General features: G+C 44.5%; 1 protein-coding gene across 4 annotated transcripts; it reads right to left on the bottom strand.

The window, feature by feature from the left end:
* Positions 1 to 399: 399 nt before the first annotated feature.
* LOC106548066 (tigger transposable element-derived protein 1) lies at positions 400 to 22397 on the bottom strand. 4 transcript variants are annotated; one of them, XM_087711613.1, is made up of 5 exons: positions 22240 to 22396; positions 19368 to 19853; positions 10655 to 12551; positions 4710 to 4829; positions 400 to 1427 (listed from the first exon to the last, which is right to left on the bottom strand). In XM_087711613.1, exons 2-5 carry the CDS (start codon positions 19839 to 19841, stop codon positions 1414 to 1416), a joined length of 2505 nt encoding a protein of 834 aa, XP_087567739.1. In that variant the 5' UTR covers positions 19842 to 19853; positions 22240 to 22396; the 3' UTR covers positions 400 to 1413. The 4 variants fall into 4 exon arrangements, 3 of the variants coding, with proteins under 3 accessions (XP_087567739.1, XP_087567741.1, XP_087567740.1); XM_087711615.1 differs by lacking the exon at positions 22240 to 22396 and adding an exon at positions 22105 to 22207; XM_087711614.1 differs by lacking the exon at positions 22240 to 22396 and adding an exon at positions 20759 to 21023.
* Positions 22398 to 25027: the final 2630 nt, after the last annotated feature.

Below are 25027 nucleotides of genomic sequence, written 5' to 3'. Positions count from 1 at the left end.
ATAGTCCGAAAAACGGTATTTCAACCACGGGATTATCTAATCACAGGTGAGATAATCAAGCAGACCTTGTTAAAACTGTGAGGGTGAGAAACGAGTGTGTACCTATGAAGGCAATTCTAGAAAAAAAATCCCCTTTTCTTTGCTATCCAAATGTTCCCTACTGAATAGGTTTTACTGAAATGTGTCAGGTTGCAGCTCTTTTCCAAAAACCTCTATGGAGGCCAATATATTCAGGAAGGCCCTACACAGCCCAGAGTAATTCCCTTATAGATATTAACCCACAGATCTATTCAGTTCTGCCCATCCCGGCTGACAATAAGTACCAATATTGCAGAAAAAGGTCATTTCCTAGCCGCCTGCGATCCAGGGCTTGAACAAAGAACTTCAATGCGAAACAAGTCCCTTTTAAAAACATTTTAATCTGTCAACATTTTTTTAAAACCACCAATGCCCCTTGTGTTCGAATCTCAATATTATCTGCTAATATCGTTCCTCTGAAACTGCATGTTACATCTGAACCCTGGTCGTCTTGGGTGTTCTTCACAGATGGATTTTCGTGCGTTGATGAAACATGGAAACACTACAGAAACTTTTTTTCACACACTGAGCATTTGTGCGATGGTAGGAATCTGTTAGTGGACCACCAAAGGTGGATTTGTCATTCGTGCGGCTTCTCTTCTGTTATGGGCCCTCTCCATGTTTGATGAGGGCGTCTTGGACCAATGCAACTTTTGCCACAGAGAGTGTTTGTTAACATGGCTTTTCTCTTATGTATTGGTATATCCTCAGGGACTTGATTAGAATCCTCCTTTTCCCTCAAAAGTATTTCCACGCTCACTGCATTTTTTTTATGGCTTTTCTCCTACATGGGACTTCTTATGTTTAATCAGATTCTGCACTGAAATCTTTTGCTGCAATATGAATGTTTGTGACTTTCTCTGCCGTGTGGATTCTCATGGGCTTCAAAAGCTTTGTCTTCCAAGCAAAATTCCCCACGCTCTTGAGCAAATGTAATTTTCTCTTGCCGTGGGAGTGTGCTCCCCTGTGGAATGAAAGAGGATTTGTTGCGAATTTTCTCACAGGGATATTTGGGCAAGTTATCCTTTTGGTTGCACAGGTGGAGTATCTGGAACATGGATGGTTGCACAGCATCTCTGGCTCCTCTTTAATTACAGCCTTTTTCCCAAACTGAAAATTGGCTTCATTTAAGTTTTGATCACCTTTGTCAGATAGGAAAGCTTCACTGGCTTTCTTTCATGAGTGCCTTTATGCTCCCACTGGATTTATTGGTTTTCCTATAATCTCAAGACCCCAGAAAAATAATCTTTTGACTCATTCCGAATTCTTGCAAATGTCTATTTCTTCAGATCTTCCTACTTTATCTTCCCATAAGGTCTTCTCCTTGTGTTTTTGTCATATGTCATATTCTGAGAGAAACGGAAAAGCATTTATGTCTAATTGTCCCCAACAATAAATTCTAATTCAAACAATTTCTGCTACGAATTCTAATGTTGATGGGTTCCCTCACATGCCTAGTCTTCACTCTCCCTTTTGACCTAAGAAATCCCAAATTCAAGCATCTTCATTTGATGCCTTCCCATCATCTACCTGAAGTCTCTGTTTTGGGAAGACGCCCTCATCAAGAAGACTAGGACTAAGCCTGTTTTACTTAGAACATGTTCTTAATTGTCTTCTTATCTAAACACAATGAATGGTATCACCCATTAACATTCTGCAAACCATCTTTATTGAGTCATGCAACATTCCAAGCCAATCTTAATCACATTACAGCTATGCTCAGCCTTTCCTAGATGGATATACTTCAGTTCCCAGCATCCTTCAATCCTGATCAATGTGTGAAATAATACAGATAAAGCAGTGGGCCAGAAGGTGGGAATTTCCCCTGGGTTATCACCAGGCAGAAAGTAATTAGTTGTCTGGGGGAATGGCTAAGTTTGGATTTCTACAATGACTAATATTTTGGACTTCCTGGTCTCTTCTGAATATAGGATTTGATCATCTGTATCATGACTAAGGGGTGGCTCAGTGGCTAATTCGCTGAGCTTTTGATCAGAAAGATCGGTAGTTCGGTGGTTCGAATCCCTAGTGCCGCGTAATGGAGTGAGCTCCCATTACTTGTCCCAGCTTCTACCAACCTAGCCATTCGAAAGCATGTAATAATTGCAAGTAGAAAAAATAGGGATCACCTTTGGTGGGAAGGTAACAGCATTCAGTACGCCTTCAGCGTTTAGTCATGCCAGCCACATGACCATAGAGACATCTTTGGACAGCGCTGCCTCTTCGGCTTTGAAACAGAGATGAGCACTATTATCCTAGAGTTGGGAATGACTAGCAGGTATGTGCGAGGGGAATCTTTACCTTTACCTTATCATGATTACCGTATTTTTCGGAGTATATGACGCACCGGAGTATAAGATGCACCGAGATTTTGAAGAGGCAATTTTTTAAAAAAAGTTTTTGCACTGTGCAGACCTCCCCAAAATGGCCTGTTTTTTGTCAAAAAAAGAGCATGCATAGCCTTTAGGAGGCTTATAGAGTGCTCCTGGAGGCTGGGGGGGGGGGGGCAAAAATGGCCTGTTTTTCGCTCATTTCTGCCCTCCACAGCCCCCAGCAGCACTCTGGAAGTCTCCTAAAGGCTATGCACAGCCATTTTGCAAAGGGGGTGGGGTTTCAGCAGGCCAAAAATGCTGTATTCATTGTATAAGACGCACCCAGATTTTCAGCCTCTTTTTTTAGGGAAAAGGGTGCGTCTTATACTCCGACAAATACGGTAAGTTACAAATCTAATCATGGCAAAAGTCTATCTAGTGTATGTAATCACTAATACTCAACAATGATGGCTCATAGTCTAAAAAATTTCAGGTAGTCCTCGATTTACGATCACAATTGAGCCCAATTTTTGTTGTTGTTAAGTGAGACATTTGTTAAGTGAGCTTTGCCTGATTTTACAACCTTTTCTGCCACAGTTCTTAAGTGAATCACTGCAGTTGATAGGTTAGTAAGCTGGTTGTTAAGTGAATATGGCTTCCTCACTGACGTTGCTTGTGAGAAGGTCACAAAAGGGCATCAGATGACCTTGGGACTCAGTAAGGGTCATAAATATGAATCAGTAGCCAGTCCAATATTACATGCTGAGAGCCATCGTGTCTTAGAGGCTTGTTCTCATAGCTAGGCTAATCTTCCAGGTCACTGGCAAGGACCCACAGTGCATTAACCCCCTGAAGGTAAGTAACACAGCCCATGGGTGTCACCATACATCTGCTCAAGATTCTGAACCTCATTAAGGAAGTCTATCTCATCCTGATTTGACTCATATCGTATTCCATCACATATATTTTGGCTTCCTCTAAACCCCCAGTGATTTAGAGGAAGCTTTTGGCTTAAAGGTCATAATTGATCCAGAGGTGGTATTCAGCAGGTTCTGACCAGTTGTGGAGAACCGGTAGCAGAAATTTTGAGTAGTTCAGAGAACCAGTAAATACCACCTCTGACTGGCCCTGCCCCCATCTAGTCTCTGCCTCCCGAGTCCCAGCTGATCAGGAGGTAATGGGGATTTTGCAGTAACCTTCCCCTGCAACACCCACCAAGCCACGCACACAGAACTGGTAGTAAAAAATTTTGGGATTCCAGAGGCCATTCTTTGCTTAAATATGTCACAATTATCTTTGGAAGAGTTCGTAGTAAAAAAGGGCCGCAGTGACGCAGTGGTTAGAATGCAGAATTGTAGGCTGCTTCTGCTAACTGCCGGCTGTAGTTCGAATCTCACCAGGCTCAAGGTTGATTCAGCCTTCCATCTTTCTGAGGTGGGTAAAATGAGGGCTCAGATAGTTGGGGAATATGCTGACTCTGTAAACCGCTTAGAGAGGGCTGTAAAAGCACCCTGAAGCGGAAGCAAGGAGGGGAAAAGGGAGGGAAGGAAGGAGAGAAGGAGAGTAGATAGGAAGGAGGGAAGAAAGGAGGGAACGTAAGAGAAGAGAAAGGAGGGAAGGAAGGAAGAAAGGAGGGAGGGAAGGTATGAGAGAAGGAGGGGGGGATGGAGAGAGGAAAGGGAAGGGGAAGGAAAGGAGGAAAGGAAAAGAAAGGAGGGAAGGAAGGAGAGAAGGAGAGGAGGGAAGGAAGGAAGGGGAGTGGGAAAGAAGAAACAAGGGAAGGAAAGAGGGAGGGAGGGAAGAAGATACCTAACCTTTGATGTCTATAATGATTTTGATATCACGGGAATGTCTTGAAACGTAGTCAAATGTAAAGCAAAACAGTGGATGTTGTATTGTCTTTTACCAGCTATTGGTTGTTGTATTTTTCTTTTACTAATAAAAATAATTAAAAAAAAAAAAAAAAAGTCGGCCTCTTGCCCCCCCCCCCCCCAAAAAAAGCACCCTGAAGTGGTATATAAGTCTAAGTGCTAATGCTATTGCTCAACTGGGGCAGGTTTTTAGGTTTTCCAGCTGGTCTTTTCCTATCCACTGCAACGTAATCTTTTCAATCAACAATTTTAGGAATCAAAAATTCTACAATGGGACCTTGGACCGTCTCTTCCTCAGCTTGCTGGATCATCAGATGTCAAGAACCGCACAACCAACTAGTTATGCAAGATGCTGGCACTTCCCTGGTTTCCAAAAGGGAAGCAGAGGATCCCATTGGCTCAAAACACCCCAGAAATGTTTGCAATGATCGACCCTTTGCATCCTTACCTGGTGAACTGGCCCCTCCATCAATCTCTTGCTTTATGTCCAGGGGAATCTTTACTTTCCTGATCTCAAAGGTCTCTTCTTCCAATTTGGGAGATTTTAGTGTTGTATCCTTTGGGACTCCTGGAAAAAAAAAGGAAAATTGATTCAAATGTAAAAAAATCCTGCACCAAGCATGATCTCATGTAGCGCTCAAATCATTGGGGGAGATAGATTGATTCTCGACATTTAACGCACAAAACTTACTTTTTTGAGCCAATTCTGAAGTCTGAATTGCCAAATCAAATCTCATGCTAAGTCAGAATCAAAATTGGTGCAATTTGCCTGTCTCTAATTAAAATATATTTCTTCCTCCACACCTATTAACATTAAAGAAATATAGAAGTAGCTTCGGGCAGCTCTGTCCAAGTGGTCGGCAACTCCAGATTCTTTGGGGCGACAGTTTTGAACTGAGAGGTGGATGGAGCCCCAAAGTAGACAAAAAAAATTGGCTGAAACTCTGAAGCAGTGATTCCCTACTGAAACATCTCTAGGATAGAATAGAGCTGGAAGGGACCTTGGAGGTCTTCTAGTCCAGGCCCTGCTCAAGCAGGGGATTTTATACCATTTCAGACAAGTGGCTATCCAGTCTCTTTTTAAAAACCTCCAGGGATGAAGCGCCTACAACTTCTGAAGGCAAAGCTCTTCCACTGGTCAATTATTCTCACTGTTAGGAAGTTTCTCCTTAATTTCAGGTTGCTTCTCTCCTTCATTAGTTTCCCTCCATTGTTTTTTGTCCTGCCCTCTGGTGCTTTGGAAAATAAGTTGACCCCCACCTCTTTATGGCAACCTCTCAAATACTGGAATATTCTGCTGGCTGCAGGACTCACAAAGCGCAAATCCTGAACAGCTGCCTCATATAAAACATTTGTGGTTTACTGAGTACCCCCACTCCTCATTCTGTTCCAAAGACCAGTTAATTAAACAAAATGGTCACTGGGTGAGAATCAGGGTAGCTTAGGCATGCCAGTTCCTGTGCTTGCTATTTTAATTCAGCCTTCCACATTCAATTTTTGATATCCTTTACGAAGAGGACGTTTTTAACAACATTTTGTTTAACATCTAAATTTTATATAGAGTTTTTATCCTGCGAGGGAAGTGGGCGATTTCTAAATTTGACAAAATAATAAAATCATTTTTGTGCATCCTGCTTCCAAGATCTCTTTAATGCTAGTGTATCCTTGAGATTAAAATATAGTCCTCGTCTTACAACTACACTGGAGCCCAGAATTTCTGTTGTTAAGTGAGACATTTGTTAAGTGAGTTTTGCCCCATTTTATGACTTTTCTTGCCATAGTTGTTAAGTGAATCACTGCAGGTAAGTTAGTAACATGGTTGTTAAGTGAATCTGGCTTCTCCTTTGATTTTGCTTGTCAGAGGGTTGCAAAAGGGGAATCACATAACCAATGACCACTGTGATAAATATGAACCAGTTGCACAAGCATCTGAATTTTGATCATATACTCATGGGAATGGTGCAAAGGTCATAACTGTGAAAAACGGTCATAAATCACTTTGTTCAGTGTCGTAACTTTGAATGGTCACTAAACAAACTGTTGTAAGCCAAGGACTACAGTGACTGATTTACCTTTTAAAATCTTTGATTATCATTCTGACTATCTGAAATGCAGGAATATTTTTTTAAAGCTTTTGTTTCATTCTGCACGCAGATTTTCTATTATTATTATTATTTTTTTACAAATAATCTAATTAGAAACCAAAATATTAAATGGAAGATCAATGAGTATGAACATTTGGTTTAAGGGGAGGCCTCGCATAGCGGCCACGCAAACAGTGGCCCTTCAAAGTTATGACGGTGCTGAATGAGGGGAGATTTACAACTCTACTCCAAAGTTTCAAGCGTCACAGGATTCGTGCAGTCAGGAGATTGTGATTATGACAATCCAGGGATCAGCCGTCATGTGAATGCCATGTGCAACTTTACCCGACGGCTTCCTGTAAGCAAAGCCAGTGAGAACGTTGGCAGAAAATTTCACAAGTCCTTCCTGTAAGTTGCTCCTGCCAATTTTCTTCTGAGGAACCTTACAGCAGGTAGTCCTTGACTTATGACAGTTCGCTTAGTGACCGTTCAAAGCAGGAGTGAACCCCACATGCCCATCCCTGTGATCAAAATTCAGACGCTTGGCAACTGATTTAGGGAGTCCAATTGTGCCCAACATTTCTGTCGTTAGGTGAGATGTTTGTTAACTTTGGCCCCATTTGACGACCTTTCTTCCCTCAGTTGCTAAGCGAATCACTGCTGTGGATTATGTTGTTGTGAATAAAATACAATAGCAGAGTTGGAAGGGACCTTGGAGGTCTTCTAGTCCAACCCCATGCCTAGGCAGGAAACCCTATACCGTTCCAGACAAATGGCTACCCAACATCTTCTTAAAAACTTCCAGTGTTGGGGCATTCAAAACTTCTGGAGGCAAGTTGTTCCACTGATTAATTGTTCTAACTGTCAGGAAATTTCTCCTCAGTTCTAGGTTGCTTCTCTCCTTGATTAGTTTCCACCCATTGCTTCTTGTCCTGCCCTTTGGCTGCCACATGGACTTTGCTTGTCAGAAGGTCGCAAAAAGGATGACATGACCCTGGGGACACAGCAAAGGTCATAAATATGAAACAGTTGCCCAGCATCTGAATTTTGATCACGTGGCCATCTTGGAGATGCCGCAAAGGCTGTAACTGTGGAAAACGTCACCAGTCACTTTTCTCAGTGCTGTGGTATTTTTAACCGGTCACGAAACGAACTGTCATAAGTCGAGGACTATCTGCATTTATGGCGGTTGGCAGCGTCCTGTGGTCATGTGATCAACTTTTGTGACCTTCTGACCAGCAAAGTCAACGAGGAAGCCGGGTTACTAACTTATCAACTGCAGGAGTTCACTTAAAAGGCCGTAAAATGGGGCAACAAGTGTCTCAACAAGTGTCTCACTTAACGACAGAAATTTTGGTCATAGGTTGGGGGACTAGCTGCACAGAGTAAAACAGAGCAGGGTTCTGGTACTCCATTGCGCCACCCCGCTGGCATAGGCTCTATAGAGACCAGCCTCAGTCTGCCCACACTTCATAGCCGCCATCACTATCCTATCCTCAAAGCCAGAAATGTCAAACTCGATTTCATTGAGGGCTGCATCAGGGTTGTGATTGCCCTGGGGGGGGGGGGGGATGTGGCGCGGCCAGAGTGGGTGTGGCTAGCTAGACATCGCTCGTGTTGCTGGCTCAAGCGCTCTGCCAGGGAAAATGGGCCCCGGAGCTCCATTTCAGACCGCAACATCCTCCTACCACCCTGTCAGTGAAAACAGAGCCTGGGAAGGCTGGACGCAGCCCTCTCAACCGTGACCCGACAAAAGCGCGAACGTCATAAGCGCGCCGACAACACCGCGGCGCTAAAACCGCGATGTCAAAAGTGCGCCGACAACAGCGCGCCGACAACAGCACGCCGACAGAAGCGCGATTTAATTTAAGGTAAGGTTTATGGTTAGGTTTATGGTTAGGTTTAGGGTTAGGTTTAGGGTTCCGTTACAGCGCGCTTCTGTCGGCGCGCTTTTGTCGGCGCGCTTTAGGGCTAATTAGTCGCTCATTCGTCGCGCGGTTTTGTCACCGCGCTTTAGTCACCGCAGTTTAGTCAGGCGCGCTTTTGTTGTTTGCGCATTTATGGTGGAACCTTCTCAACAGGGATGAAATAAAAAAAAATACTACCTGTTCTGTGGGCGTGGCTTGGTGGGCGTGGCAGGGGAAGTATACTGCAAAATCTCCATTTCCACCCCACTCCAGGGGTAGGAAACGGCAAAATCTCCATACCCATCCCACTCTGGGGTCAGTGCAGAGGTGGTATTTGCCGGTTCTTTGAACTACTCAAAATTTCCGCTACCGGTTCTCCATCAGAACCTGCTGGATTTCACCCCTGCCTTTTGAGCTCCATTTTCAGCTGCAATGGTCGCCGTTTTCACTCACAGAGGTACCGCAGGCCTGTCCTTCGCTGTTTCTAGGGCAGCTCTGTGGGCCAGATCTAAGCACCCTGCGGGCTGGATCTAGCACCCGGACCTTGGATTTGTCACCCCTGCTCTAAGCGATGGCACAGTGGTCAGAATGCAATATTGCTGGCTGCTACTGCTGCCTGCAATTTGGCAGTTTGAATCTCACCAGGCTCAAGGTTGACTCAGCCTTCCATCCTTCCGAGGTGGGTAAAAGGAGGACCCAGACTGTTGGGGGCAATAGGCTGACTCTGTAAACCACTTAGAGAGGACTGTAAAAGCACTGTGAAGTGGTATATAAGTCTAAGGGCTATTGCTATTCTATAGTGCTCGCTCAAGACCCCCACCTGCCTGCCTGTGGGCCCTGCCAACCTGCCCTTGCTCATCAGCACCTACCCATGGCATTCACCCATCCACCTGCAGGTCTCGCCATCTGGTCTGGTTGCCTACGATTCCGTTCACATGAAGTCCTCTCTGAATGACCCCTACAGTCTCTGGGAGACAATGGCACCGGGATCGCCAATTTTGCCATCGCAAGTGTTGTGGTTACATGACATTTTACAAGAGCATCACTCAGTGGTGGAATTGATGTTCCCAGCTGTTGTTTTTACTGGAGAACTCCATGTATTTTATGTTAAGTAGAAGATTAGGGGTAATAATGTTGGCATTACCCAATTTTTTAAAAAATGCAAGTAGACTATAATTGACTACAGCAAGTGTGGCTATAGCAATAGCACTTAGACTTATATATACTGCTTCATAGTCCTTTCACAGCCCTCTCTAAGCAGTTTACAGAGTCAGCATATTGCCCCCAACAATCTGGGTCCTCATTTTACCGACCTCGGAAGATGGAAGGCTGAGTCAACCTTGAGCCTGGTGAGAACTGAACTGCCGAACTGCTGGCAGCCGGCAGTCAGGAGATGTAGCCTGCAGTACTGCTTTCGAGCCACCGCGCCACCATTGGCTATGATCTTACAGGAGAGATAGTCCTCAACCTACAACCACAACGGAGGCCAAAGTATTTGTGGCCAAGTGAGACATTTGTGAAGTGAATTTTGCCCCATTGTATGATCTTTCTTGCCACAGATGTTAAGTGAATCCCTGCAGTGGTTAAATAAGTAACCCAATTAAGTGAAACTGGTTTTCCCATTCACTTTACTTGTCAGAAGTTTGCAAAAGGTGATCATATGACCCCAGGACACTGCAACCGTCATAAATGTGAATCTGTTGCCCAGCATCTGAATTTTGATCACATGACCATGGGGATGATGCAATGGCGTGGCGTGAAAAACGATCATAACTCACTTTTTTTCAGTGCCGTTGTAACTTCAAACAATCCCTAAACGAATGGTTGTAAGTCGAGGACCATCTGGAGTCCTTGTTTTGCAGCAGCTTCATTTAGTAACCATTCGCATTATTATGGTAATGAAAAAATAATCTTACTTTATAAGTAAATCCTTCTACTTATGACTTTTGCAGCTCTGTATGAGCTGCAGTGGTGCAATGGTTAGAGTGCAGTACTGCAGGCTACTTTTGCTAATCACCAGCTGCCTGCAATTTGGCAGTTCAAATCTCACCAGACTCAAGGTTGAACTCAGCCTTCCATCCTTCCGAGGTGGGTAAAATGAGGACCCAGATTGTTGGGCGGGCAATAGGCTGACTCTGTAAACCGCTTAGAGGGCTGTAAAAGCACTATGAAGCGGTATACAAGTCTAAGTACTAAGTGCTAAGTAAAGGCAAGGAAAAGCTGAAGAAGGATGGTAATCTATCCTAAAGATTTCGTTTGCTTTACAGATCTGTGAAGATCATAAATACAAGAATTGGTTGTAAAACTATTTTTTCCATCATCGTTGTAACTGTGATTGTTAAATCAGGCAGTTGCAAAGGAAGACCACCACTGGAACAAATCAGATTTTACAATTACAGTACCTGCATACATAAAATTGGATATAAATCCTTGAAAATATTCACAGTTTTCTGTATTTTCAGGAAGAGCGAATCGGCTAGCGTAGCTGGTTGACGGCTGTGGATCTTCCGGATGTTGTGTTCCTGTAGACGGGATGGGCAAAAGGAAGGGAAGGGCAGCTGGGGGAGGAGTAACTTCCTTCCGGAAGCCCCTCTGTTTGGTTTCTTTATCATTCCTTTCTTTCTTTTTCCCTTCATATATTTCACGGTAACATTTTAAGATTTCACTCATTTCCCAATGTACCTTACTAAAACGTTCTGCGTCTGGATCCATGCGTTTCAATTCCGATAAAACTTTGTTAACACCTGAAAAAACACCAGCCAATCTTTTCAGACTGAACGTTTTGGGCTGAATTTCTACGATTTGTTCTTTTTCTTTCTCTTTTTCTTTCTCTTTCTCTCTTTCTTCTTTTTCTTTTTCTTTTTCTACTTCTTCTTCCACCACTTTTTGGGCTTCCAGTTCTTCTTTCAGCTCAATTAACTCTTCGTTCGAAAGCTCTCCCTCCGCGTAAGCTATCCATTTTTTCACCTCTTTAGCATCGACCTCTAAATCAAGGAATTTCGCGAGTGTCAAAATTTTCTTATTTATTTCCTCCACGTTTTGGTTTGGGTCAAAGCCTACGGAATTATTGACCAGAAGAGGAAAACATTTCAAGCATTTTCTCCAAAACCCTTGCATGCATTTCACGTTAACATCCTGCCAGGCTGCTACGATGTTTTCGATACAATGCAGAATATTGTAGGTTTTCCAAAACTCACTTGGTGTTACTCTTTCCTCTTCCACTGCGGCGAAGGCTTTGGCAAACACGGCATGCAAATAGTTGGCCTTGAATGCTGAGATAGCTCCCTGGCCCACCGGCTGTACAGAAGCGGTGGTATTTTGGGGTAGATAAACCACCTTTATATTAGGGTGGAGGCTGTCAAGATGCAGAGGGTGTCCGGGTGCTTTGTCTAGGAGTAGCAGAATTTTAAACGTTATTCCCTCTTGCCGACAATATTCCTTTACTTGGGGTATGAAACAATTCGTAAACCAATCCTCAAAGAGGACGTGCGTCATCCAGGCCTTACAATCAAACCGGTAATAAACGGGCAGCGTGTCCTGGTTTATGTTTTCGAACATACAGGCGTGATCTGATTTAAGGATCAGGAATGGCGTCAGCTTGAATCCGGCGACGTTTCCACCCAAGAGTAAGGTTACTCTGTCCTTGAATGCTTTGCACCCAGGCATTGCTTGGGCTTCTCGGTGTATGTAGGTCCGCTCCGGCATTCTTTTCCAATACAACCCAGTTTCGTCCACTCTGAATATCTGTTCCGCGAAATAGTTCCCTTCCGCTACAACATTATCAAGTTCATCCGGAAAGTGTTTGCCGGCTTCTTTGTCAGCTTTACCTAATCTCTGCGTTTTCTGGTAATGAAATCTTAGCTGGAATCTCATAAACCAGCCACGGCTGGCCGTGAAGGTTTCGGTGCACTCCTCGCCTGCTCGTTCTTTCAGCGTGGAGAAAAGGCTGCGTGCCTTGTTCTGAATGAGAAACAGGCTCACCGGAAGCCTCTTCTGTATCTGATCTTCGATCCAGAGGATGAGGAGTTTCTCCATTTCGTGGACGAGGTGTTTTTGCTTCCTGATTATGCTCGTGGTCATTCCCGATGATCCTTTCGTGGCCTCTTTGATCCGTTCCTTGTCCTTCAAAATGGCGGAGATGGTGGAGTGGGCCAGGCCTTCCTCTTGAGCTATATTCGTCACTTTCTTCCCGGCCTCGTACGCTTTGATGATCTTCATCTTCAAATTGAGGCTGATGACTTTCCTTTGCTTCTTTTTACTTCCTTCGGTTGTACCGGAGCTCTTTCTCTTTGAAGACATCTTGGTATGGGATACAAGCGCACAGAAACAATTAAATGAACAAAGTAACATTAAGAGCAGGTTAATATACGTAATAACGAACACGTGATTAAGAGACGGGTGCCACAAAAGGCCTCAATGGATGCATCGGTTGCCAAATGAATTTTCAGATGCAGAAATTTGATCATAAATTCATGTTTTTATACTGCTTATTACTGATGTGTTTGCAAATAGTTCCTCACCCGGCTGGCAGCCAGGTGAAGAGCCACTGTATTGCGGCCTGTGAAACTGGAGTTAGTTGTGAGAAGTCAGCCAAAGATTTATAAACAAGGAGGACCACTCGCAAAAGAAGAGTAATAAACAAAAACTATATAATTTACCACCGATGTATGCCGGTCTCTGTGCCAGACGACATACACCGGAGTGAGAGTAATGCTGGCATTGCTGCACCAGAAAAGTCTGAATGAAACAGCAGCTGCCAGAGGTCTTCGCAGCATCTCTTGATCACATGTTTCTTTAGCAACCATTCCGCTTCCTATTTAAGGGACTGATTGCAGTTACTAAACAGGAAAAGATGTTTGCATAACTTATTAAACCCAATCATTTGAAACATATTATGGCTAAATGCGATGACTTTCTTTGGGCAAGTTGCCAGACAATGGTGGGGTTCCTAAAACATGCTCAGAGAAGGAGGAGGAGGAGTGGGGAAGGAAGAGGAAGGGAGGGAGGAGGAGGAGAGGGAAGGGGGTAGGAGGAGAAGAGGAAGAGGAAGAGGGAGAAGAGGAAGAGGAAGAAGAAGAGGAAGAAGAAGAGGAAGAAGAAGAATACCACTTTATACCGCCCTGAGTCCCCTCAGGGAAAAGGGCGGCCTATAAATCTTAATAAATGAACTAAATGAACTATAATGCCTTGGTAAGGCCACACTTGGAATACTGCATTCAGTTTTGGTCACCACGATGTAGAAAAGATGTGGAGACTCTAGAAAGAGTGCAGAGAAGAGCAACAAAGATGATTAGGGGACTGGAGACTAAAACATATGAAGAACGGTTGCTGGAATTGGGTATGTCTAGTTTAATGAAAAGAAGGACTAGGGGAGACATGATAGCAGTGTTCCAATATCTCAGGGGTTGCCACAAAGAAGAGGGAGTCAACCTGTTCTCCAAGGCACCTGAGGGTAGAACAAGAAGCAATGGGTGGAAACTAATCAAGGAGAGAAGCAACTTAGAACAGAGGGGAAATTTCCTGACAGTTAGAACAATTAATCAGTGGAACAGCTTCCCTCCAGAATTTGTGAATGCCCCAACACTGGAAGTCTTTAAGAAGATGTTGGATAGCCATCTGTCTGAAATGGTATAAGGTTTCCTGCCTAAGCAGGGGGTTGGACTAGAAGATCTCCAAGGTCCCTTCCAACTCTGCTATTGTATTTGTATTTGTAAGACCAAAAATGTTCCTAGCAATCCATCAATGAAGTGACAGAAGTAACAGAATAGCAGAGATGGAAGGGACCTTGGAGGTCTTCTAGTCCAACCCCCTGTTAAAGCAGAAAAGCCTATATCTGTAATGGCAAACCTACGGCACACATGCTGGAAGTGGCATGCAGAGCCATCTTTCTGGGCACGCCAGCCATCACCTGTTGCTCTTTCAGGTTCCGATCCACACATGTGTGCCGGCCAGCTGGTCTTTGTGTGCGGGGGAGTGCTGAAAACTGGAAGAGGAACTCCCTGGTGCGCATGCGCAAGCAGGGAAGCTGAGCTTCCAGTTTCCAGCATGCGCATACACACTGGCCAGCTGGTCTTTGCATGTGCATGTGCACCCAGGGATCTACTCTTCCAGTTTTTGGTGCTGTTGCATGTGTGCACCGAGGAGCTGCTCTTCCACTCCCATTTCAGCACTCAGTGCCGAAAATGTTTGACAACACTGCCCTATACTATTTCAGACAAAATGTTAGGAATATAGTCTAACGGTTGGGTTGACAATATATAAATCATGTAACAATGCTATACCTGTTTCTTTAAGTCATACTGTAAAATGTGATTGGTTGCTGTTTTCGTCAATCGGCCATAAGAGGGAGCCAGAATGACTGTTAGCTCTCTGTTTGTTAGATGCTGGGCTGATCTGATCTGAGTGTTTTGGAAGCTGGCTGTTAGAAAGTGCTGTGAGCTATTGTAAGTTTTGCAACTGCTAGCAAACTTTGAGTACTGAACTGATTATATGATACTGGACTATGTTATTTGGATTATCCCTTAACTGAAAGACATTGATGACTGACTGTCTTATCCGTGTATGACTTGGACTGTTTGATGGACTCTGATACCTCTATTTCCACGAAAGGAAAAGCCTATTTAAACTGCAGTGTCTCTGTATGCTGGTTTGTGTGTTCTCCAACACAACTCTCACAACGCTTCTCTGAACGTACTGGCTCTCCCAACAGGGAGCTAACCTAACACAAATGACTATCCAATCTCTTTTTAAAAACCTCCCGTGTTAGAGCACCCACAACCTCTGGAGGCAGTGAATTAGTCAACACCTGCCAAATCGAAGCTCTGGGTGCAGATATGGGAAATGTAACAAAAATACAGCTTGGCTAAAGGAGGTGGATGAGGTGGATAAAACTCAGAAAAGAAGCTGAAATTAAAGAACTTTTAATAACAGCAGTAATGGTGGAGAAAGGGCAAGGAAGACCAAGAAGTGATCAGCACCAGATGAAGATGAACTGCATGGGTTTTGGTTTAAACATGTGACTGGCCTATACCCACTCATTGTTAAACCATTTAACAACAAACTGCAAAGCAGTAAATGGAAGATCGGTAAAACCTACCTAATAATAAAAGACCCAATAAAAAGGGCAGCACCAGGCAACTACAGGCCAATTATCTGCCTACCAAGGACTGTCAAGTTGCTAACTGGTAGGATGGCTGATACAGTCCATCGCACCTAGTTAAAAACAAACTCTTTCCATCTGAGCAGAAAGAAAACCGCCGAAAACAGCAAAGGAACAAACTGTCAGATCCTAAATGACAAGATGATTCTGGAAAACTGCAAGAAAAGGAAGAATGTTGAGGGACTGATTACAAGGAGGTGTTTGACTCCTGCCGCATGACTGGATATTCAAGTGCCTAGAAATAATAGTACATCAGAAGCTTTGTGCAAAGATCAACAGCACAATGGAAGACACAGTCAAGAAACCATATCAAGAAATATGGTTTCTCCTTTCAATGCAGTGTTTCTCATAGCATGGATTCCTCTGTCAAGAATACTCTGAACAAGAATGTCAAGAATACTGAATAAATCAGGCCATGCGTGTCAAACATCAAATATATCTGCCAGGCTATCCCATCTGCGATGGCGAACCTGTGGCATGATTGCCACAGGTGGCATGCAGAGCCCTCGCTACAAGGATGTGAGCCGTTGCTCGGCTGCACCGCGCAGGCGCTTCCCACTGGCCCAATTGATTTTCGGGTCTCTGCCATGCATGTGTCGGGGGATGGGCACATGCAGGAGGCACACGTGCATGTGCACCCCCACGCATGCGTGGAACATGTGCATGCATGGGGGTGCATGCGCATGCTCAGGAGCGGGAAGAGCAACGCACGGTCCCCCACCCGCGGCCCATTTTTGCTCCCAGGAGGCTGCAAGGAGGCTACTAGACCCAAAGTAGGGCATGGGGGAAATTACATACACATGTGAGGGTTGTGCAGGGGTCGCGTTCGCATGCAAGAGGGGGCAGTGGAGGGCGGTGGGGAGAGGGAGAGCAACTTTCAAACACCCCTACCAATAGCAATAGCACTTAGACTTATACGTGGCACGACAAAACCGCGCTCGACTAAAGCACGCCCGATTAAATCGTGTCGCTGATGTCATCAACAGGGTGACAACAGCGAGCACGGAGAAAGAAGGGCGCTTTAAATAGCGCTTTAAAAGCAAGCCGATTCAAGTTAAGGTAAGGGTTAGGTTTAGGGTTAGGTTAAGGGTTAGGGTTAGGTTAAGGGTTAGGGTTAGGTTTAGGGTTAGGTTAAAGGTTAGGATTAGGTTTAGGGTTAGGTTTAGGGTTAGGTTTAGGGGTTAATTTTAGGTTTAGCGTTTACAGCGTGCTTCTGTCTCCGCGCTGTTGTCGCCCTGTGATGACGTCAGCTACGCGATTTCGTCGAGCGCGCTTTAGTCGAACGCGGTTTTGTGGTGGAACCAACTTATATACCGCTTTACATTGCTTTTACAGCTCTAAGTGGTTTACAGAGTCAGCATCTTGTCCTGAACAATTTGGGTCCTCATTTTACCCACCTCAGAAGGATGGAAGGCTGAGTCAACCTTGAACCTGGTATCCAAATACCTGGATATCCTTCAAGCTCACAACATCCAACACAATGAAGTCAAGCAGAAGGTTAGAAATGGACAGATCACTAAAGTGAAGAGGTACCACCCAGGCAACTAACACCTGGGTAATTCCAGTCATTAGATACACAGCTGGAATACTGGACTGGACTCAAGCTGAAGCAAAAGCCCTGGATAGGAAGATCAGAAAAAATAAGGACAATGAATCATGACCTTCATCGACTCAACATTGTTGACAGACTCTACTTATCAAAGAACATAGGTGGCCGTGGAATGTTGCAAGTAGACCAGACACTTGAAGTAGAAGAAAGGGCCTTGGAAGAATAGCTGAAGGACACTGAAGAAGATGTTCTGAAGTCAGAAAACCACAAAGGCTTACTGATTACCGGGAAAACCAAACTCACTTATAAGAAAGACCAAATGAAGAAGGAAGAAGAGGCCAGTACATAAAAAATTAGCAAAGTAAATAAAAGTAAGATCTGATAACGGCTAAGATGAGGAAATATATATATATATATTTAAAGTCACAACCCCTGGTATGCCCAAATATGGGAGGAAGGTCACACTTCCATTCTCTGTCCTTCGGCTCGTCACAAGAGACCATCCAGACAGTTCGATTCCCAGCAAGGGTATGGCTAGCTGATGAGAGCTAAATAGCTTGAAATAGATCTATACTAGTCTCCCTTTATTTATTTATCAGCATAAATATAACAAATGTAACAAAAAGGCAACAGTAAAAAATATTGGGTTTCTGTCTGGATGGTCTCTTGTGACGAGCCGAAGGACAGAGAATGGAAGTGTGACCTTCCTCCCATATTTGGGCATACCAGGGGTTGTGACTTTAAATATATACCTTTCACCCTGGCCTGGCTGATAAGGAGTCGAGCTCTGTAGCTCAATGGTTAACACATCTGCCTAAGAGGCAATAGAGCACAGGTTCGATTCCCAGCAAGGGTATGGCTAGCTGATGAGAGCTAAATAGCTTGAAATAGATCTATACTAGTCTCCCTTTATTTATTTATCAGCATAAATATAACATACATACACACACACACACACACACACACACACACACACACACACAGACACACACACACATATATGAGGGACTAATTGTGGCAGCACAAGACCAAGCCTGAAGAACAAATTCTTGGAAAGCCAAAATTGAGAAAAACAGCAACAGACAGCAAAACTGAAGAAACTGTGGACTACCTTAGTTGCTGCAAGAGGTTAGCATTGACTACAAACAACAGCATAACAAAGTAGCAAGTAGCAATAGGTGCCATGGGTGCAATGCCAAAACAACTGGAACACCACTTAAGCACCATTAGCACTGACAAAATCCCCATCGGTCAATTGTAGAAGGCAACTTTACCTGGAACAGCTTATATCCCACAATGGTACCTGCAATACTAACCCACATAATATGTCTATCCCAGGTCCTTAGAAGGTCTCGACAGGTGGACAAAAATGCCAGATCCGGTTTAAACAGCTGGCTGATTGCGTGATCAATCACATACTGATTTATTACATTTATAAGCCTCCTGGGTCCCAGTGATTCAGGACGGTTATCGGAATCAACAGTTTCCAAGCTGGGATTCTTAAAACTCTATAGTCTTCGCCAAACTGGCATATTTTAATTTAACTGCAGGGTGAGGAAAATGAGAACACCTGGAAAGCACAGGTTGGGGAATATGCTTTGGATTGCTAAGAGAGAGGAAAGGTTTTAGTTAAAGGCTTCTGCAGGAAAGTCTTTATCTGAAGCAACAGACAAAGGTCTATAAACACCCTCCTATCCTTCAGCAAGACCCTGAAGGCCTGGCTGACAATTGGCCTGGGAGGGGGGGGGGCTACTAGATTGACAGCAAACCCCACTTTCTCCCACTGCATTCCCTGCTTCCCCTTGTCCTTCTTTTAATCTCATATTACTGTATTTTCATTGTTTATTTCATTTTATTGTTTTGTTATTTTGCTGCTGTTCTGTTTACACTTCATTTTTCTGTTTTTTACTGTTGTAAGCCACCAAGAGTAGCAAGTGAGAGAACAAATATATTTAACAAATAAATAGGTGGTCCAAAACAGTTTTATATTCTACAGCAAAGGTAAAGTTGCATTTATTTATTTTTTTGTTCTCAGGCAATACTACCAAACGGGAACATCTGAAAACCCCACCATCCTCTGTCATCCTATGGATCCATTCCAAAATCATCTACTACATAATATTTTCCTTTGGGCAACTGTCCGATTCCCCATAAATGAATAGAATCTCCCACAATCTCCTTTTTAAAAAATCCCAGTATTTGATGCTCTGAGACTATTATCCTAATCACCTTGTTTTCATAGAGGCTCTTGCGACCAAAACTGACACAAAGACTCTGAACTACTTCAGATGGCTAGTAACACATTTCACAGGCTAGTAATTTGGATGGCTTTTTGCAACCCCCACATACTTCCCATCCCCACCCACTCCACCTTTCCCTCTTTTTTCAGCCTTTGGGTATTGGATACCTCCTGGTGCTGCTCAGCATCCTGCGGGCCGAACTGCCTGAGCTGCAGGGGCCACTGGTCAACTTCCTTCAAAGTCTCTTTCACCTTCACCTTCATGCAGAAATCCAGCTTTTCCCTGCCCGTCCAAGCTTTCGCACTGATGTTTGGATCTCTTTGGAGCATGGATTCCCCTCTGGACCACCCAGAAATCTCTTGCTGGGGATTCTCCTTGTCTCTCCCCGTGGAGGCCTGCGATTCGGTGGCATTTTCCTCCAAGGGAGGCAGTGCTGCGGGAAGCACCGCCACAGTTTTCAGGAATTTCTGCAAATGAAAGTCCCAGCATTGGTGGATTTCCTCCTGGGACTGCAGATTAATGCAGGATGGGCCGTTGCCAGTCAAACAGTCCCCTGTGGTCCTGACTTGAACAATGAGAGGGTCTCTCCCCTCATTCTCAGTTCCTGCTTCTTTGGGTACCACAATCCTCTGTTCAGCCATCGTTGTTCCTCCCTGCAGTTCCAGGAGAGAAAAAGAAAGGAAGAAGGAAATATTAATGAGGGGGCCACACAATATTTGTATTTGTATTTATTGCACATTTATAGGCCGCCCTTTTCCCTGAGGGGACTCAGGGCGGCTTACAATCAAAGGGGAAAGGGAGTGTAGGACAATACAAAAAAGATGTGAACAAAGGTAAATTAAACAGTAAAACTCAACATTCACTCGGCATTCGGGAGGGGCGAAAGTAAACTTATCCCCAGGCCTGACAGGCTAGCCAGTTCTTGAGGGCTGTGCGGAAGGCCTGGACGGTGGTGAGGGTACGAATCTCCACGGGGAGATTGTTCCATAGTGTCGGAGCCGCAACAGAGAAGGCTCTCCTCCGAGTAGTCGCCAGTCGGCACTGACTGGCGGATGGAATACGGAGGAGGCCCACTCTATGCGATCTGATGGGACGCAGGGAGGTAATTGGCAGAAGGCGGTCTCTCAAATAGCCAGATCCACTACCATGGAGCGCTTTATAGGTGGTAAGTAGGACCTTGAAGTGCACCCGGATATGCCAGGAATAAAAAGGATCTTCTTCTATGTCTCTAACATTCATCACTTCCTTTAAAACTTGCAAAATATTCTCTCATTAGAATTGCCGGCATGTATAAATAAATTTATACATTTTACTTGTCCCAGTTTCTGCCAACCTAGCAGTTCGAAAGCATGTAAAAAAGCAAGCAGAAAAATAGAGACCACTCTGGTGGGAAGGTAACAGCGTTCCGTGCGCCTTCGGCATTCAGTCATGCCGGCCACATGACCATGGAGACTTCTTCGGACAGTGCTGGCTCTTCGGCTTTGAAACAGAGATGAGCACCGCCCCCTAGAGTCAGAAACGACTAGCACATATGTGTAAGGGGAACCTTTATCTTTACCTTATAAATAAATAACCTGGAGCCTGGGTTCAGTTGAAGTCATGGAGGCTGGTGCTTTAATTATCCTAGTCCTCTTCTAATGTCACTTGACTTTTCTCTTTCCCCACAGTCCTCGGGCCTCCCTCGCTCAGGGATGGGCTCTGCAAGTTTATATCCTCTGAGCCTAAAATAAACTCCTTTTTCCCCCCCTCTGGGGAAAACTGGCCATTCAAAGGGGTATAAAACCTTCTTTCTTTCATTAGCAGTTTTAGCTTAAGGCCTGGCCATCCCATCCTATTCTCGCTTAGCTGCAAGTGAACGGCCCAGTTAAATTATTTCATGCTGGGAAAGCTATACTGTAGATATGCAGGGAGTCCTTGCTTAGCAACCCCAGTTCGGCCTGGATACTCAGTTGCTAAGCATCGGGGGCACTAAGCAGGGGGGGAAAAAACCCACCACATGACCTTGACAGAGTTATGATGTCACTTCCCTTCAATTGTTAAAGAGAAGTGGCAGGTTGCTAAGCGCAAGATCACAATTTGACCGCCAGCTTGTTGCTGGAGAAGACAGAAGGGCCCATTGTGTGATTGCGGGACGGGGGCGATAAAAGTCTCCTAAATGCGAGGATTAGGCACAAAAATGCAAGACCGTCCCGGTCACAAAACTGGTTTTCCTTTCTCACGGTTATAACTTTGAATGCCCCAGGCATTATCCCACCCATCCAGACCTTCCAGTGGTCCTGACTCTCTCTGGGCATTTAGGAAAGTCCTGAAACCTTTAGCCTTCCACCCTTCTTGGAGGTCAGGCACAGATGGGGGCTGTATTGCATATTGCTTATATCAAATATGTGCCGGAAGGAAGGCTGCAAAGATGGTATAAAAACGACAACAGGGATGATGGTTGTTTTTTAGAATGGTCGCTGCACGAGGCAGTCGGTAAAGGAGGCATGTCATCCTCTTCTGAGACAGTCAGGCACTAAATAAAAATCTGGCAAATCGATACATTGGACTGCAATCCAATGATTGTTCTAATCAATGGGGGCGGGGGGGGGAGAAACACCTCTACGACAACAAAGGTCTCCGTGGCTTCTCTCCGCCAACCAACCAACTGGGCTGCTGCTTCCGCCACTCCGGCATTCCCCCCCTCCCCTTTGCCCCGAATGCAGCTCCCCAAATTGGTATTGGTGAAAAGGGGCAGAGACAAGACAATCGCCAGAAGACCGAACTGCCTCATTCAAAAGCCACCCAAGCGGATCAAAGCAACCAGGGAGACGGGATCAGAATCCGAGATCTCAGATCCAGCAGGGATTTCCATTCTCGGCTCCCCCCCCCCGCCAAATAAGTGCAAAAATGCCTCTTGAACTGCACCTGCAGGGCAAAGGTTCTGCCTTTGGGCTGCCATGCATGCGTGTATTGGGGGGGAGGGGTGAAAGCAAAACAAACCGGGATCCCTCCCCCCCCCCCGGCTGCTCCAGCGGCTCCCGGATCCGGAGGGGGCCCTACCTTCTTCCCCGGGAATCCCCGAGCCCGCCTGCTTTTCCTTCCTTCCAAGCAGCCACCCTCTGGCGCGGGAAGAGCCACCCCCTCTCCTCGCGGCCTGCGCTCCTCCTCGCCCGGATCTGCCGGCCACACGCCTCCCTCCCTTTCCCGATGGAGCTGCAGCTTCGCCGCCCATCTCCGGACGGGAGGGGGGAGAAGAGGCCAGGGCGTCTCTTGGAGGCGGAGCTCAGGTTGCCTTTGCACAGGTTAAACTGGAGACCCGCCGCTTACTAGCGACAGAGAGAGAGATGCCTGGCTGCTGAAGGACCGTATCTTACCTACCTGACATCCTACCTGTTTAAGGAACCAACTCATCATCATCAAGAACAGTTTTCCCCCCAAACGCCATCACTCTGCTAAACAAATAATTCCCTCACCACTGTCAAAATATTCACTAAGGCTGCATTGCTATTACTATTAGTCTTCTCATCCTTCCTATCACCCATCTCCTCCCAGTTATGACTGCAGGTACTGTAATTTTGTTGCTTGTATCCTTAGGATTTATATTTATATTGATTGTTTCCGGATTGCTTATTTGTACCTTATGACTATCATTAAGTGTGGTACCTTATGATTCTTGACGAATGTATTTTATTCTCCTTATCTACACTGAGAGCAGATGTACCAAAGACAAATTCCTTGTGTGTCCAATCACACTTGGCCAATAAAGAATTGAATTCTATTCGATTCGATTCTATTTTACTCTATCATCATCATCATCATCATCATCATCATCATCATCATCATCATCATCATCATTTTAGCCATTGTCTATCCACTGGAGGATGAAGACCTCTTCCTGAGATTTCTTTTGCCATTTGGTAATTTGGATCTTTGTATCCTTAATGGGTCCACATGGGGCGATGATCCAGCAGAATATACTTATCAGGGAGCAGGAAGAAAATCCACAGTTGATTACTGGATAATATCATATGGCCTCCTGAAGTTCTTACAGAAGATGGAGGTAGACTCGCGACTGGAAAGCGATCATGAGGCAATACTCCTTACTCTCACATTACACCAGAAATCTCTAAGGGCAGGCACAATCTACCTACCCAGGTTAGAGAGTCAAAATACCCAGGTAAAAATTAAACGGAATGAGAAAAATGCTACCCCCAGACATCCGGACCATACCCACGCTCATGGCCTTCAGGAAAGCTGTAAAAACCTGGCTGTTCCGGCAGGCCTGGGGCTGTTGACCTCACTGTTGAGGTCCAGCCCCGATTAGAATGAATGTATGTGGTGTTGCGATTTTAAACCATTTTTTTTTCTCTTTTTTGTAAGCCGCCCAGAGTCCTTTGGGATTGGGCGGCATATAAATTTTATAAATAAATAAATAAATAAATAAATAAATAAATAAATAAATAAATAAATAAGGAAGTTACCAAATGGATGTTAGTCCCGGAAACCATAGAGCTACGTACATCTCTACTAAGGAATAAGTTTGGAGGATCTTACTTAGAGCGGTTTGAAACTTTAATTTTAAATTTGAATTCGATTCTCATTAACAGAACACTAACTCAATCCAAAAGGCCGGTTTCAAAGAATAAAAAATGGTTCGATAGAGTTTGCGTGCAACAAAAAGGATATATATATTACGGAGTACAGGAAAAGTAAAAATGCCTCTTTTGAGGATCAAACTCATTACTTAAAGCAGGTGAAAGCACAATATAAGAACCTTCTAAAAGAAAAGATAAGTGTGGCTCTGAAGGAGTCTTGGCATAGACTAATTACAGCAGTCAGGACAAAAAATGCATCCCTGTTTTGGTACGTCACCAGAGGATTGGAGAAACCTCCCCTACCCCCAACTAATCAGGGTCCTGTTCATGCCTGGGAAGAATATTTTAGGGAGCTATATACAGACCCTGACTATGTAACCAAGGAGAGCCAAACTAGTTCGGACCAAACTCCTTACTGGCCCACTGTTACACCAGAAGAGATATCCCGGTTGATCGGAGCCCTAAAGGCTAATAAGACACCTGGTGCTGATAATGTCCTGCCAGAAATAATAAAAAAGAACACCAGTTGGTGGGCTCCACTTTTAGCATCTCTGTTTACATTTATAGATAAAACAGGCCATATGCCAAGAGATTGGGGAGTAGCAATTATCATACCAATTTATTAAAAAAGTAATAGAAATGACCCAGGCAATTATAGACCCATTAGTCTTCTGAGCGTTATCAGTAAACTGTAACACCTAAACTTTAAACTTCAGGATTGGCTAATTTCAGGGGGGATAATCAAAGATGAACAAGCCGGTTTTAGAGAAGAAAGATCTACGGTGGATCATATCTTGGTACTCCACCATTTAGTACAAAAATACACATATAAAAAAAAATCCTCTCTTTTTGTGACCTTCTTTGATTTTAAGCAGGTCTTTAATTCAATATCCAGGATCACCCTCCGGGAGAAATTAAAATGCACCACTATCGATAAACGCTCCTCTTCCTCATACAAAAATTTTATGCCAATTCCACCTTGAAAGTGAGGTGCAATCCCCAAGGGAGTTTAACCAGCCCAGTAAGGGTACAAAAAGGGGTACAGCAGGTTTGCATCCTGTCCCCCTCCCTCTTTAACTTCTATATTAATCCCCTGATTTATCTCTTACAGAACTCTGGTTTCCATCCTCCTAACCTAGCACAACGCAAAATTCCAATTCTCTTATATGCTGCTGCTGCTATTATTTCACAAACCCCTGTAGGACTGAAGAGAGCAATTAGGGCAACCCTTGGCTATTGCAGGCAATACAAGC

This window comes from Thamnophis sirtalis, unplaced genomic scaffold (genome assembly GCF_051295495.1).
Source record: "Thamnophis sirtalis isolate CommonGarterSnake01/CBP01778 unplaced genomic scaffold, rThaSir2_p1.2 scaffold_3, whole genome shotgun sequence".
Taxonomy (NCBI): Eukaryota; Metazoa; Chordata; class Lepidosauria; order Squamata; family Natricidae; genus Thamnophis; species Thamnophis sirtalis.
This window is presented reverse-complemented; position numbering and strand designations above follow the sequence as displayed.

Coding starts and splice junctions, on each gene's coding strand:
- LOC106548066 (XM_087711613.1), bottom strand. CDS start 19,841: ATGGCTGAACAGAGGATTGTGGTACCCAAAGAAGCAGGAACTGAGAAT. Junction 12,552..19,367: donor ATGCTGAGCAGCACCAGGAG/GTATCCAATACC, acceptor TCCCATACCAAG/ATGTCTTCAAAGAGAAAGAG. Junction 4,830..10,654: donor ATCCAATTTTATGTATGCAG/GTACTGTAATTG, acceptor TTTTTTTTCCAG/GAGTCCCAAAGGATACAACA.